The sequence below is a fragment of the Pomacea canaliculata genome, linkage group LG1 (genome assembly GCF_003073045.1).
Source record: "Pomacea canaliculata isolate SZHN2017 linkage group LG1, ASM307304v1, whole genome shotgun sequence".
Classification (NCBI taxonomy): Eukaryota; Metazoa; Mollusca; class Gastropoda; order Architaenioglossa; family Ampullariidae; genus Pomacea; species Pomacea canaliculata.
Window position 1 is genome coordinate 607,027 of NC_037590.1, and position 15,430 is coordinate 622,456.

General features: G+C 38.1%; 1 protein-coding gene and 1 long non-coding RNA gene across 3 annotated transcripts; one reads left to right on the forward strand and one right to left on the reverse strand.

The window, feature by feature from the left end:
* The first annotated feature begins 34 nt into the window (after window positions 1-34).
* LOC112564254 (transcription initiation factor TFIID subunit 5-like) lies at window positions 35-11,710 on the forward strand. Its single transcript, XM_025238951.1, has 19 exons — window positions 35-192; window positions 1,152-1,261; window positions 1,626-1,704; window positions 2,196-2,274; window positions 2,610-2,733; window positions 3,473-3,591; window positions 4,397-4,474; window positions 4,666-4,781; window positions 4,893-4,984; window positions 5,410-5,529; window positions 5,884-6,029; window positions 6,271-6,408; window positions 7,151-7,232; window positions 7,808-7,919; window positions 8,506-8,619; window positions 8,910-8,964; window positions 9,309-9,431; window positions 10,213-10,309; window positions 10,600-11,710. Exons 1-19 carry the CDS (start codon window positions 64-66, stop codon window positions 10,715-10,717), a joined length of 2,031 nt encoding a protein of 676 aa, XP_025094736.1. The 5' UTR covers window positions 35-63; the 3' UTR covers window positions 10,718-11,710.
* On the reverse strand, window positions 11,696-14,821 carry LOC112564269. Of its 2 annotated transcripts, none has more exons than XR_003099190.1 (3): window positions 14,698-14,821; window positions 12,206-12,341; window positions 11,696-11,941 (listed from the first exon to the last, which is right to left on the reverse strand). It is a non-coding gene; the product is annotated as an uncharacterized LOC112564269 (long non-coding RNA). The 2 variants fall into 2 exon arrangements; XR_003099188.1 differs by lacking the exon at window positions 14,698-14,821 and adding an exon at window positions 14,279-14,640.
* Between the last annotated feature and the right edge of the window lie 609 nt (window positions 14,822-15,430).

A 15,430-nucleotide genomic window follows, 5' to 3' on the forward strand; every position in this document is an offset into this window, starting at 1 on the left:
TGAAAAGTATTCAAATCCAATTTTAGAGAGGGTATTTACTCTTAGAAGCTAACTGAAAACAAAATGGCCGAGAGCGGACATATGACAAACAAAATGAAACATGCCACTGTTGTTATGGGGGATAAATCAGACCACAACGAAAAACAAACACTTTTGGCTGTTCTGCAGTTTCTTCGGGAACATAATCTGCAGGTGAATTGGTAGTCTTTCTAAACTCTAAATAAGTATTTTAATGTAATACTGTCTGTCATGCTAACCGTCCATCTAAACCAGTGGTTCTTAACCTTGTTTGAGGTACCGAACCCACAAGTTTCATATGCACATTCACCGAACTCTTCTTTAGTGTCATCACGAATTGCGGGTATGTCTTGACCTCCATGGCGGAGGCTCCGCCGAACCCCTGAGACCGACTCACCGAACCCCTAGGGTTCGATCGAACCCCGGTTAAGAACCACTGATCTAAACACTTTTTCGTATCCCTTTATACCTTCATCTATTGCTTAAAGCTCTTCTCTTGTACCTCATCTTTATGTTGTTCAGTGTGCCTACCTCACTGTCCACTGGCTGTTATCTTTCATTTATCATTATTGGTCTGCGCAGAGGTTGCGTACTATCTTGGTCGTGATGCTGTGCGTTATAAGTTCCCATTATTAATAATAATAGTAGTAGTTTATACTTACTAGATGTCATACTATTATGCCTTGACTGGGAATCTGGTATGACTTAATTGTCATTGTTGTGAAGGATGGTGATTGTTGTGATATTACACAATGTGGTCCATCGTGAAGAATTGTAAATGTCACTACTTCGTTATGAGCAAGTACCTATGGACTTCAAACTGGCCAGTTATTAATGTTTCATTTGCTCAAACCATGAGAGAGGTCCATGCCCCTGTAACATGGCTGTGGAATTGTTGTTGACCTGACCAGTAGAGCATCCTGTATGCCAAACATGTGAGGTCACTGTCAGGAAGTCAACTTACAATGGTTAGGGAGCAAATGTAGCCTCCTATTGCCCTCTCCTGTGGTCATCTTGTAAGGTCAAAGAAGAGATTGATAATCTCTATTATCAACAAATGCAAGACTCCCTTTACAGTGACTGTGCATATAATCCATGTGTTACATTGTTGGGTTCTTGTTTTTTAATCCTAGGAAACAGAGGCTATTCTGAAGAAAGAGGCTAAGCTTAGCGAAGAAGACATACAGACAGAAAAATCACAGCCTTCTTCTGTTGTCTCTCATGCACTGGCTGCCTACAAAAGGTCAGATAATGCTCTATTTTCTGTTTTATTAGGATGTTAGTCTATTTTTTTATTTTTAGATTACAAATCTATTTTGAGTTGCTTGATTTATATTACTTTGGATATGCAAGATTACCATGTATAGAATGTTGCATGTTGTAGAAAGATGGGAGGATAATGAAACGTAACATTAAATATTTGCAATAACCAGTTTTGATATTATTACTATATGTCGTGTATTTTATGCAAGATAAGAACTACCACCATTTGTGTCTTCTTATCGTGACTATGATTTGTGTTCTTGAGCACATGAAAACTGCCCTGCAGTAAATGATTTTTGCTTATTTTCTTATCTTTTTTCCTTTTTATTCTATGTATTTTACAGTACAGATGACCCTAGCATATACGAGGATGTATATACTGATTTAAAACAGTTCATTGAGTCCTGCCTGGATGTTCACCGGGTAATTTTCATTTAAGAAAAAATATTTTTTATAGAAGCATGCCCACTGGTTACTTACCATGTTTCTTGAGAAAAATCTCAATTATTTATCAGACTTTTTTTAAAATGGAGTATTTCAACTCTGTGGTTTGGAAGGGTTTTTTTTGGGGGGGGTTGGGGGGGGGACTCAGATGTCTAGCATGTCTTAAATCTTTATTGTTGCTATCAAGACTTGTCTTTGTAGTGTACTTCTGTGAATAGTGCTAGTTTTGTATCCCACAGCTTTTTCTTGCACTGTTGTTTGCAACGTGGCTGTAGTTTTTGTCACAGAGTTCTGCAGGAAAATAAAAGGCCTTAAAATCAAGCTGTATGTTTTATTCGAAGTATTAATATTCTTATAATTATTATCGACTGGAAAGAAAATCAACAAAATAATAAGAGTAAGGAGTATTAGAAGGTGTTTGGATGTATGTGCTGCAAACAGACATATCAGTTTGTTGGTGTATTCAACAGGTGGAGCTGAATACCATCCTGTATCCAGTATTTGTCCATATGTATCTGGAGCTGATCTATAATAGGCATGAGTGGCATGGTGAGTCCTCAGTGCAGTCCTGCACATATATTTAATTCTGTTGTGTGCTGAAGCAAATGTTCTACATTATTATCTTTTTGTAAGGACAATTCAGTCACCAATGTAGTGATGATCAGGTTACCTAGATTCAGATAATGGCCTGGACATACCATTTTCCTCTCTGCATATGGCACCTTATGTTTCCTAGCATGGTGTAAAACACTAAATCTTCCACCCCTAGCCTTCTCAGTTTTTAGAATAGGGTATTATGTTTGAAAAAGTTTGAGTGTTGAAAATCATAGCCATTGGGTTTAAAGAGGATTTCAAATGATATGGCAATATTGTATCTTCTGCAGCTGGTCAGTTCTTTGAGAAATTTTACCAGGATCATGAAGATTACCGACAAGCAGACCTTGCCCGACTTGGGGCAGTTAAACGTCGTGAGCACATGGAAAACAATGCCATGCTTCAAGAATTCAAGTAAGTTTTAAAGCCACCTGTCACTAATATTATTAGTGAATTCTTCTTTTAACTGCTGGGGTTGCTTTTACCTTAGCAACAATCTAAAATGGAATCGTGCAAATAATGTTGGCAGTAAATGTTAGTAATGTGGTTGGCTAACCAACACTTTTCAACTGCAGCGAAAATAAACTAGTAACTCTTAATCTGTCAATCTGTAACCTTTCGACAACTCAACTGCTTATATAAGAGATGAAGAAATTTTATTTCTAACATTTGTAGATTTTTGACAAAGTATCATCAAAGAGAATACCAAGAGTACCACTGCTATATGAGAGCTTGAAGTCAAGCCATCCCCTTTTAGATGAGTAAACGTCACTAGATTCGGGCGTGCTGCCCCTTTATTCTGACGATCTTGTACTGGCAACAGATGCACCCAATCAGACGGGCACAATTTCATACTTTTTGAACATTGATACCAGAGAGAATCAACTTTGCTGATACTCATAGAAGGAGAGCATGGTCGCAGATACATCCAAGTCAGCATGGCTACACTTTCCTGCCTAAGTGGTCTTCTTGGTATCCTCTTTGATATCATTTTTAAGGGAATTTTTAACAAGTTTTGGCTTAGAAAACAGTAAATTTTTATTGCTGTTTCTGATTACAGAGTTTAGCTAATATTTCAAATTTGTTACTGAGAGGAAAAAATTTTTTTTAATTGAAATAATTTTTTAATTCACTAGTCTCTATTCTTGTCCAGAACTAGTCAGTTTGTTATCCACATGTCCCGAGACTCGTATACCCACTTGAAGCGGCATCTGCAGGGGAGACATTTGATCTTGCTGACTAATCTTATTCATGAACATCTGTTCATCCATGGTAAGTGACACAAAGACTTGGTTCACAGAGGGCAGCACTTGTTTAGTCCTTATGACTGATGTTTGGGTATAATATATCTGGAGAGAAATCGCACATCTAACCTCTTACTACAATTCTTAACCTCATGAATGCAGAAATATAGACTTAATCTTAGACTCACTGCAGAGAAAATCTGCACTAAAATTTAGGGTTTGCAGGGTTTTTTACCAGTCCTTACATTTAGATTTTTTGCTGTAAGGCCTTATATTTGCCACATGCTCCTTACAAGTCCTCACCTCACATTTTCTCTGTGACCCTTACAAATCCTTTCACTGATAAAATATTACTACAAATTTATATTTTAATGCCTCTTATCATTTTTAGTTCACCTATCAAACTGTTTATTTGTGCCCCTCCACTCAAAGACGCATTTCAGAGGACAGCAAGTCAGATATTTGTGTTTTCATCACAGCTTTTGTCCAGAAAGTAATTTTGTCTGTTTCATGGGTTCATCTATAGTGCAAATTATCAGTATTAAGAATCAGATGTATAGATGCTTAGGGTGTACGAATCATGCTGCTATGCAAAACAAAAAAATGTGCTTTTTGCATGTGAAATAAACATGCAGTCAAAAGTCACTATTTTTGTCCAGAATTGGAGTAGAATAATGGTTCTTTTTGACTTGTGGCTTGAGGATGAAATAGGGCTATTCTCTATTTCAAAAAAATAGTACCCTTATTGAATCAAAATCAGTTGTAAAATACCTTTAAATTTAGATATCTAGGGTTCTCTAATGAGATATGAAACATTGTAATTTTCTTTGTAGTGTTTGATGGTATTCCACGCACACAGGAACAGATTCTGGCTACTTCGGGAGCTCTGCAGGGAGAGGCAGAAAAAGAGGGTAAGTCACAAGAGAAATGTTTAGGTCAGTCACATTTTAGAATATTGAATGGCTGGGCATTTTTATGAGTAAGGTGGAATTCGTTCTAGTTTGCAAGTTTTTGGTTAGTAGCTTAAAATTTCTGGAGTTTTATACACCAAAGGAAAAAAAAAGTGATGACACCTGAAAGGCAGCAGTTGTTGGTTCTGCAGCAAACAAAGCAAAAGTGTATTACGGCTTGCTGAAGGAGCCGGACCTCAACATTCCACTGGAGGAAGAGGAGGAGGGGGGTGAGGGAGATGGTGGAGACCCAGCCAACAAGTCAAAGGTAACTGTCCCCATGACTTGTACAGTTGTCAACAGTTACTGTCCCTACATCTTGTACAGCTGTCAGCAGTTACAGAAAGATGCTTTGTTAAAGAAGAAATATATTTTTCAGAAAAGGAAAGCAAAGAAAGATGCTTTGTTGATGAAGAAAGCCAAGAATGATCCCAACGCTCCACCACAGACCAGAATACCACTGCCAGAGCTGTGAGTACAGTCTGTGGGTAGAGAAGTGCATGCATAATGTGAGAGTGAGTTGGTGAGTATTCATATCAATACTTCACACAGAACAGAATACCACTGCCAAAGCTGAGGGCAGTCTGTGGGGGATGGGAGGTGGTTTGGAGAAGTGCATGCATGGTATGAGAGAAAGTGTGAATGACTCAGTATTCATACCAATATCTTTTAGGATATGTGAGAAAGTGATTTGCATAGAAAAGAGGCACAACAAGTAATCTTGTGAGACAAAAATATGTTGAGATATATATATATGCATGTGTGTCCATATAGTATGTAAGATATATAATTTTTTTCCAGTGAGTATTTTTCAACAACTTTCTTAATTGTACATCTTCACAATATTTTTAGCAGCGTTGTTATAACAATTTGTTCTTTTTTCTTCCTCTGTTTAGACGAGACCAAGACAAGATAGAAAAGATTAATATTTATCGAGAGGCCATGAAGCGTGTAAAACTAAGTGCAGACAATCTCCCATCTATTTGCCTCTATACCCTCCTTAATTCCAGCCAGGGGTGAGTTTTCCGCTTAACTGTATATGTCTTTCAGATCTCAGAATTTTTTTTTAATATATATATTTACAACCAGTATTCAAAAACACCACCACCTGTTGGTACAACTTACCTTGTAGTGATAGTACAGGTTTGTTTAGAAAAAGATACATCAGTTTGTTTGTATGAAGGGTTTTTTTTTCCCTTTCATCTCTCGTTATTAGCTTCACACTGCATACATTCAGAACACTATTTGAAAATAAATTATCGAAGACTGGATTGTAAACTCTAAATTGAAATTTTTAATTTTTAGTTGAAATCATAACTGTTTTATGGAGAGTCTTTTTACATTGTTACATTTTACAATATATTTTTCAGTGTGTCAGGCATAGACTTTACAGATGATTCCAGTATGGTGGCTGCAGGTTTTGAAGATGGAAACATTCGAGTCTGGACTTTGACACCAAACAAACTGCGCTGTATGAAGCCATCATCAGAACTAGAGTACATTGACAAGGAGGCAGGTGAGAGTGGGGAAGTGGTGAAGAGCAGATGCTTCCTTGACTTATTAATCTCCTTTAGGTTTTGTAACAAACAAAGGTACCTTGTGTTATTGAAAAGTACACTGGGGTATAAAACTGCATTTAACATTTAAAATCAAGCTGACCCCTGTGGAGAACATTTTAATTAGAATTGTATGCTTATCTTTTTGTATGTTTATTATGTTACTATTATATTTACCAAACTAAAATCATGAACATCCAGATGATGTTCTGGAACGCATGATGGACGACAGGACAGGAACAGACACCAAGATGCTGACAGGTCACTCTGGAGTTGTCTTTGCTGTCTCCTTCAGTCCTGACAGGACCAGCCTCCTGTCAGCATCAGAAGATGGAACAAGTAAGAACGATGAATAAAATCCGCTTGCTTATGTTAAACTTCTAGCAGGATACAGTTCTCTCTGGAAGATGGCTCAAGGCCAGTAAAAAACTTGTACCTACATTCCTTGGTGACTTCTCTTTGTGCATTTACAAATTAAACTCTCATGCAAATGAGTCATTTAGAATATATTTTTCTTTTACTTGTGCTAAGTTTTAGGAAAATCTCCCAGTTCATAAATCAGGAAAACTTATTTTCTCGTAAGGGTGCACAAGATAAATAAAAATGTACACAAGATAAATATGAACATAAAGTGCCAAACAATAAAATATTTTATTAGAATATATATTAGACTTTAAGTATTACTATTGTAATTTTTGGCTGGGAGTACAAATCTTTGTCAAATTGAATAACCGGCAACCGTCTGAAACATGGTCTTTGACCAACTGACTCATTGGCTATTTTCAAATATAACAAAATACCCGATTCTCTATTTTAGTTCTTAAAAGGAAGTAATTCATAATAAAACAACCCCTGAAGGCACCAACTTTTTTTTCCCTTACATATTTATGCCCAGCACAATGTGTTTTATGATGCTACCTAGTTGGCATTACAGTCTGTGAAACTGTGGTTGTGAATATACTCACTTTTGCAGGAGTGACATGCTAGGAAAGAGTTGAACCTTGTACTAGGTGGGGTGAAGTAAGCAGGACAGGTTATGACAGCAGTTTTTCATAATACCATGTTTATGCTTTCTGTATAGTTCGTCTCTGGAATCTCCACACTTGGAGCACCATTGTTTGCTACAAAGGACACATGTTTCCTGTCTGTGATGTTAAATTTGCGTGAGTCACGTTTTTAGTTTATAGCAAGCTATAGACATATGTAAGCATAGCCAGGCTTTGTTTGGCCTCTCGGTTTATTAAATGCTAAGGTTTATCTGTCCTAATCATGTTTTGTTGAATGATTGGTTCCTTTGATAGTAAGATCTTTCTTTTTGCCTGTCTAGCTTTAAATGTTAGTCGTTTACCTTAAATAGTAGTCCTTTATCCTATTCACTTACCCTAAAGGTTAAGGTAAAGGCAACTTAGATGTTTGATAAGTGCATTTGACTTCGGATTGAAAGGTCTAAGGTTCAAGAGTTACACTAGCCAAGTACTGAAATAGAAGATCCTTTTATGCAGCAGCCAGAAGAATGTAACTGATCTATTAGAGAAGGACCAGGTTATATCTGCCTTCTACATGGCATGCGCTAAATATCGTGAACCACTTATAATAAACTTCCAATACATCTACTAGGCTAATGTAATTTTTACTTTGACCTTTCTTTTGATTGCATGGAATCTGTGAATAACCTGGTTGTTGGCGCAGTGCCTGTTTAGTGTGCAGTCACAGAACATACTGATGTAACATGTTGCAGGCCTTGTGGTCACTATTTTGTTTCTGGAGGCAAAGATCGGACTGCTAGACTTTGGTCCACAGATCACTACCAGCCACTGCGAATGTTTGTTGGACATCTTTGCGATGTGGAGGTAGGCTTTTTGTAGATCCTAGATTTTCAAATGGCATGAGAAGGCAAGACTTGAAGGAGCTGAATTTCTATTATGTCACCCAGTAGTTTTAGACATAAGTGAGGTGGAGGAGATTGGTGTTTCACACCTAGACACCAGCTAAGGCTATATCATGGCAAAGCGGCCAGTTCTATAAACAGACAGCACATTCAGAGAAAGAACAGGGTGTCGGTGACAAAGTCTGAACCCAAGACAGGCAGTCCTCATTGTATTGGTGACAGATGCTAGCCACCAGACCACCCATAACCGAGACAGATAGTTACATCACCCAGTAATTTTAGAAATCTTTGAACCACAAAAATTGTAGCTGTGTTCATATCAAACAGGAAGGTGAGACATGGAATGTAAATTGTTCCATCAGTCCTGTATCACACACTGGGGTTTAGGGTATATGTATGTGCACTTTCTCGAAAGGCAAACAGGAGGATGACGAGAAATTTGCTTTTTGACCAGTCATGTCAGGATATAGAATAGAGAAATATATACAGGATATAGGAAAATATGTGCATATCCAGTAGTTGCTGATATACATGTTTCCTTTTTGCAGTGTGTGCTGTTCCATCCTAACTGCAACTATGTAGCAACTGGGTCTAGCGACCGCACTGTACGACTGTGGGATGTGCTGAATGGCAGCTGTGTTCGTATCATGACTGGACACAAGGTGAGTACCAATTTTACTGTCTTACATACAGTATGTATGGCACTGTGTGTGCTTCTTACCTCTCTCCCTTAGGTCGAACTATTCTGTTTTGCCATAAGCCAGCAGTTTGGCATTTAATGATTAGCTCTTGGCTTTTTTTTTTTAACGGTTGTTTTTTGCATCATGTGTAGGAAGACTCTGTCCTTTGTAAGAGGATGGAGGTTAGAACTAACCACCCTGCTTACATTCTGCCCACTTCTGACAGTGTCATGAGTGTGGTTTATAACATTTCTTGATGATCATTTTTTCAGGAATCTGTTCATTGTTTGACCTTTTCCCCTGATGGGCGGTATCTGGCATCAGGAGGTGAGCTTTGCATCTTGTCCTGTCTTAGTGGTAGAGTAGGCTTGAAAGAGAATGTTATCCCAATGCATTGTAAGGAGTAGCTGCAGTATAATGCTGCCTAATGTTGATAAGACCTTTCGGTTATGCATGCCCCAAGCTACAAACAGTATTTAAGATTACAGAATTTGTTTTATAATATAGTAAGGCGAAAGGTAAAGGCTGTCATATCACCTGTAAGGATAACGAATGAGTTAAAATGGAGGTGCTTCCACTCAGAATGCTAATGAAAACTAATTAGTGATAAACAGGTGCAGATAAACAGGAATACTGTGGGACGTGTTTTATAAAAATCAGTCGATAAATAGGTGCAGATCAGACAGTGATACTGTGGGACTTGTCTAATGGTACCGCTGTTGCTCATCTGAGAGGTCACACATCAACTGTCTACAGCCTTTGTTTCAGTCGTGAAGGCAGCATACTTGCTTCTGGTGAGTCCATGTTGTCGTAGTTCATGCTTTACCTGTCAGGGCAATGTTCTTGCTTCTGGTGATTCATGTCATCATAGCACATAATATGGTTTCCAGCTTTTGCTCAGATTTTGTTTTTCTGTAGCAATAAAATACATCAGTAGACTTCGAACGTTTAAGGTGAACATATTCACATGGCAAGGATGAGAATGAGCTACTTTAGTGCTTTTTATGAACCTTCATTTTATTTTTTTTAAAAAGTGCTGAAAGACAAAATAAATTGCTAATACTTGTACAATGCAAGTAAAAAAAAAATCCAGAGACAAAACAGATTAGTAATACTTGTACAGTGTAAGTAAAAATAACAAGTTCTTACCTTAGTTCACCATAAAAGGGTACTTTTTTGTAAATTTAAAAGAAATGAGTTGTGTCCAATAAAATTTTTAAGTCTTTTACACACATTAACACTGCCATTCTTGGACAGTATAGTCATGTTGGGCAGTAGACGTGAAGAGTCATACGTCAAGTTAAATGAGCATTACTTAAAGTCATGAAATCCACTTATAGTGAATTATGATAGATACGGGCTACCTTTGCAGTGTAGCACCTGACTTTTAGGTTGCTGCCTACGGGTGATAATTTTATTTGAAAATGCTTCATCTATTTTAATTAAAGACTATGAGATGGAATGCAGCATTCCAGTGTCTTTGTTGGTAATTTGTAATGAACATGCCATTTAAGTCTGCCTCCAACAGTTGAAAGACTGAGGCTATCATGCTGTTTGCATTGATTTCTTTAACAGGTGGCATAGATGACTCAGTGAGACTGTGGGATGCTGCTAAAGTGCTAGAGGAACAAGACACGGACAATGACACGAATGTCCCCAGCACCTTGCATGTGTGAGTTGTCCTATCAGTGTTCAGAGGAAAAGAACATGCAAAATGATAATATTGTCCCTAGCACTAATCTGATAATAATGGCCTCCACTTTCATTTCATCAAAGAAATTTAGGTTTACTTTCAAAATTCTGCAATAGAATTAACAATGGACAGAGTGTGCAACCATATGAGTCATGTGCCCTCTAGTCTCTGCATACACATGAATGCACAGTAGTCAGAATTTTGCAGGAAATGTTCAGTGTCCAGTGAGTGAAACTTGATCTGTTGTCATTGTCTTTCTTTTGGTACAGAAACACAAGCCCTGACTTGCTGCTTGGTACATACTTCACAAAGTCTACACCAGTGCTGGGTCTACACTTTACCAGGCGGAATCTTCTGCTTGTTTCTGGGCCCTTCTTGCCATCCTGATGGGCCATTGCATTGCAGCAGCATACCTTTCCCATCGTACAGCTTTTTCAAAGCCCAGAAGTTCTGCCGATGGCTGTTAGTCTCACCTTGGGATCAGTCAAGTGTGTAGGTGGAACTGCAGTGTTAGCACAATGTTATGACAGTGTTGAGACACAATATAGCCATTCATTTATGGTTATGCTTCTCACAGAAATCACCTGGGTTGGAATGAAAATATGCTTCTCTAAGTTACTCAATGGACCATACTCCCTATTTAAAGTGTTCTGAACTTTGACTCCTAGCCACAATGCCCAAGAGGTGTGACAGCATAATGTGCAAGGAAAGAAGTTAGTCTGTTATTGTCCAGTGACTTGCACGCTGAATATTCTCAGCCCACATTGTACAGTCATTCACATGCATTTTACAGGTAAGGATATTGCCTTTGACAGGACTGTTTACTTCACGTCTGTGAGAGTAGATAAGAACTCAAACCCAGACGTTCTTTGCCATGTGATTTAGATGAACCAAGGTGCTGGCCATAGCCTTGGGACACATAGTTGTTAAGGCATTTTTGGCATTGTGATTATTAAAAGAATTATGTTGTTATTTACTTCAAAATGCATATGAAGCTGTAAGAATGTTTCTTGTGCCAGTTTATTACAGACTGAAAGCTGTCATTTACTGTAACAAGTTTATTACTGACTGAATCTGTCCTTTGCTGTAACAGAAGTTTTGCAGGACAGGATAAAACTGATTTGGATGAGATGGGGAATGACTGAGCAATAAGAAACCATAAAATGTTATCCATTTCCACCGCATCCAAAACAAGAGCTGTCCATCATATTGTAGTTCAAAGAATTATACATCTCTCCATTGCTGAGATCATGTGTCAATGCCATCACATATTTCCTTTTTTTCCAAAAATAACAGTCACAAAAAAATTGCTTATCAAATTTGAAATTACTTGCCATATCATGAAAATGCAAGAGAAGATTTTTATCATGTGTAAACATACATTGTCTTTATTCATTATTATGTTTCAAACCAGAATGTGTCATAAATGCCAGCATGAAAACTAGCCATTTATCTACTAGCTTTTGCCACCAAACTAGCATATGAAAGTTGAAAGGCTGTGTATTTGACGGGTGTCATCAGTGTTGGCAGCAAAGTGCTATGGTCAAAGAAGCCATGAGCTATTTGTCAGGTGGTGTTAGCGAAGACATAAGGCTAAAGAGGAAGTCATAACTGCAATCAGACATCAGGTTGTTTTGAAGGTGAAGGTTATGTTTAGTAAGCGAGGATTCTAACAAGTATCATGACAAAACGGCAGTTAAGTAATAAAAATATGTCAGTGCATAAAATTCTTTATACTCGAGCACTGTTCATTGTTACAATGGAAAAGTCAGCTGAGTTTATAAATATTACTTTTGAAGACTGTAATTATCCATAATTTAATAACATTTGCTTACCCACTTGGGGGCAGACTGCTTACACCTTGTTATCACTTACGCATGCTCCCTGCAGTAGTTACGGCATCTTGCAGCCACAGTGCTGTCATAGGTGACAGCTGACAAACTGCCACTCTCTCTAAGACATTCCATCTCGCACATCATTTCTGGCGTAACCAGCTGGGAGTACACAGGCACTGAAATTAGCTTAATATTTAGTCATCTGCATATAAGTAGTCTCAGTATCTTCAAATGCTAATTGTCTAAACTATTTGGTATATATTATCTTCCACACTGATAGTCTTCAGCTGTCATTCTCTACAACAGCAGTTCCTTATCTGTCACAGGCTATATATACTATATATATATATAGTATATATACTATATATATATACACAGGCTATATATACTATAGTCTTAATTATTGGTTTTATTGGGGGTTTTTTTCTCTTTATACTTGCATTTTGTATTCTTGATAGTGCATTTGTTACTCTCCATTCCTTGGATATCCTTACAGTTGTAAAGGCATGCCAGCAGCCTTGCATGTTTCACTTGTGGCTAATTTTTGCTCTGGTCCCTAGCCCTCTTTCTCTTTTTTGGGGGGTGAGTTATTGGGGAAGGGGGAACAGTCGGCAAAAGCTCGTCATATTGACGTTAAATTCAGAATCTCAACTTGTTCACGGTCAAGGTAAGCATATACTTTACAAGATGGTGTTGTCTATGGAAGGCTTCTGTCAGGTATGGTTTCCTCTATGGCTACCTCTCACGAAATGTGCAGAGCAAAGGCAACTGTTTTGTCTATAAATAAGCTTCTTCAATTCTTCAACATCAGTTTTATCTGGGCTTTCCACACATTAGCCAGTCTGATCTGTTAGTAATCGATGAAGAGAAATCTTCCAATCTACATCATACTAACAGTATTCTGACATAGCAGTAGTGGTCTTTGTGGGTTTGTTGGGGGGTTTTGTTGTTTTTGTTTTGTTTTTTTGGGGGGTTAACCCACTTTCACATATTTCCAGTAGGTTAACACGCCATTGGGCCTGGAAGTTGCAAGTGGCGCAAACAAATCTTGCTTCAGTCAAGAATAATATGTCACTGGCATAAACATTACTTTTGAAAGATATTCTACAAAATGTCAATGCGCAGATATTTTATAATGCTTTTATTTCATACTGATAAATTTGATTAGTTTGCATTCTTAAAGTTCAGTGGGTGGGATCCTTTGAAACATTGATGAGAAAGAATAGCGCACGACAGTGTGAAATAAAGGACTGACAAGTACTGTTTTATAGCAGGATTGCTACCTAGCAATTCAAATGTCGATCAAGTCTGCAGTTGTTTTTTTTTAGGGGGGCTGGGAGTTTGATAGTGCACTTTTTCCTGTCATTTTTGCAATTTGTGTCATATTATTCCTTTTGTTCAACAACAGTCGCTTCGTTGCATATTTTCTGGGCCAGCAAGTTACGAAATTTTAAACAATTTAAGCAATGTTCTACGCAATAGGAGTTGCATAAAATAGCTCATTTTGTCCTGGCCAACAACAACAAAAATCAAAAGAACATAGCTTTAAAAAAAAATTGCTATAAAGATGTGTTGTCTCATTCTAAAACACAATAAATCAATGCTTTATTAATTAAATGATGAGGAAGAGAGGATAAAGAGTAAAATGTGTTCATATTCAAACAGTTAAGAAGTCATTCTTTGAGTTGGATACAATTGCAGATAAAGATTGCAGTCTTCATTTTTTTTTAACTGTCTTAATTTAATTTGATCTGCTGTACTGTAACTATTCTGGGCCCACTCATATGAATGTGTGCCGCTGTGAAGGCAGTAAAGCTAATATTTTAAATATTTTTTTATTATTAAATACTTGTACCATGGCTCCCGTTCGCGCTTGCTTCAGTTAGGGAACATTTTTTAGAAATAGAAAGCTCCTCCTCTCAGAACGAAATATTCAGGACAGACTGTAAACTTCATCAATCTGTAGAGGAGATGTCTGCGCCTCAACCTTTGCTAGCGATGTTTGAAGTACCGAACACGAGAAATTTCAATGCATATCTTTCGCGAACCGAATTACGACAAGGCGGTACCAGTGTCGACATAACTGCAGGTAGACCCAGCGACAAGTACCGACCTGTGCAGAGGAGGAGGAAGACGACAGAAAACGATGAGACCATGTTGATGAACCAGCGGCTCAGTAATAGCTGGAGCTAGAGAGTCGGCCAAGTGCTGCGCTGTACACCAAAATAATGCAACACACACACACTAGATATACATATCAGTTATTGCCTACATCAAGTGTTGAGCGCGCCACCTGTCGGTGGGTCCAGCCGTGCACGAGGCAGGGGCCGTGAGAAGCAGCACGTGCTGCTCGTACACTTGGCGCTTGGCAGGTCGCAAACAAACGTCTGTGGGCTGTATCTACTAGAGTAGACCCTACCGCTGGTCGCCCAACACACTAGAAGCATAGCCGCACATGCCATATTCAAAGAGAAAATCGTTCAGAATCTTTAATAAATACTACACCGTGTAGATCAGTGATTATACACTAACCTTGACACAATAGAAACAATACCTATACACCGATGAGGATCACTGATGAGCAGCCACCCAAACATCTGGTACTGCCATCCAGCTTCCAGCACATCTTCCCTATGCGCATCGTACTGTCAACGTTATCTAGGCCCTATATAGGTTACCTATATTGACAGGCGAGAGTACTCTTACCAACCAAGGGCCATAACCCCTAATAATGGCACGTGACTTTTAGCCAATTGTGTACTACGTGATCGGAACTGCGCGCCATTTGCAAAGCTGTTTCTACACTTTTCGCAAAAGGAATTATAATTAAGCTTCTTCAGCCGTCAATTCCAATACTGATACATGTGTTGGACTCTTCAATAACAGTATGTATAATTTATATACTCTAAAATTAGCATAGTTATTGAGATTTTAGCTCCAAGTTCAGTGCAGAATATTACGCTAAGAAAAGAAAGATTAGAGTACACATTAACGCAATAAATGCACAAGTTTTCCAGAGAGAAGTAGAAATCAGGCCCAGCAGTTCTGAAAGCTTGCAATTTGATAATTCTTTAGCCGTTGGCGATGCAGAGAATTCGGAGCTGTCAGAATTTCCTCAAATAAATTGCGATTACGAAAGTGTAGGTCACGAACTTTACGATTCGAAAGCAACAGAATTTCGACAGTTCCTTCTGTTTACTGGTATAGTAGCGTTAAAAGTATCGATTCAGACAAATTAACTTTAATGGCATTTTCTCTACAACAA

Bases quoted from the DNA above. Each gene is read 5' to 3' on its own strand.
- LOC112564254 (XM_025238951.1), top strand. From the start codon at position 64: ATGGCCGAGAGCGGACATATGACAAACAAAATGAAACATGCCACTGTT. The intron at 6,030-6,270 runs GTGAGAGTGGGG...ATGAACATCCAG, and splicing joins GTACATTGACAAGGAGGCAG to ATGATGTTCTGGAACGCATG. The intron at 10,310-10,599 runs GTGAGTTGTCCT...CTTTTGGTACAG, and splicing joins GTCCCCAGCACCTTGCATGT to AAACACAAGCCCTGACTTGC.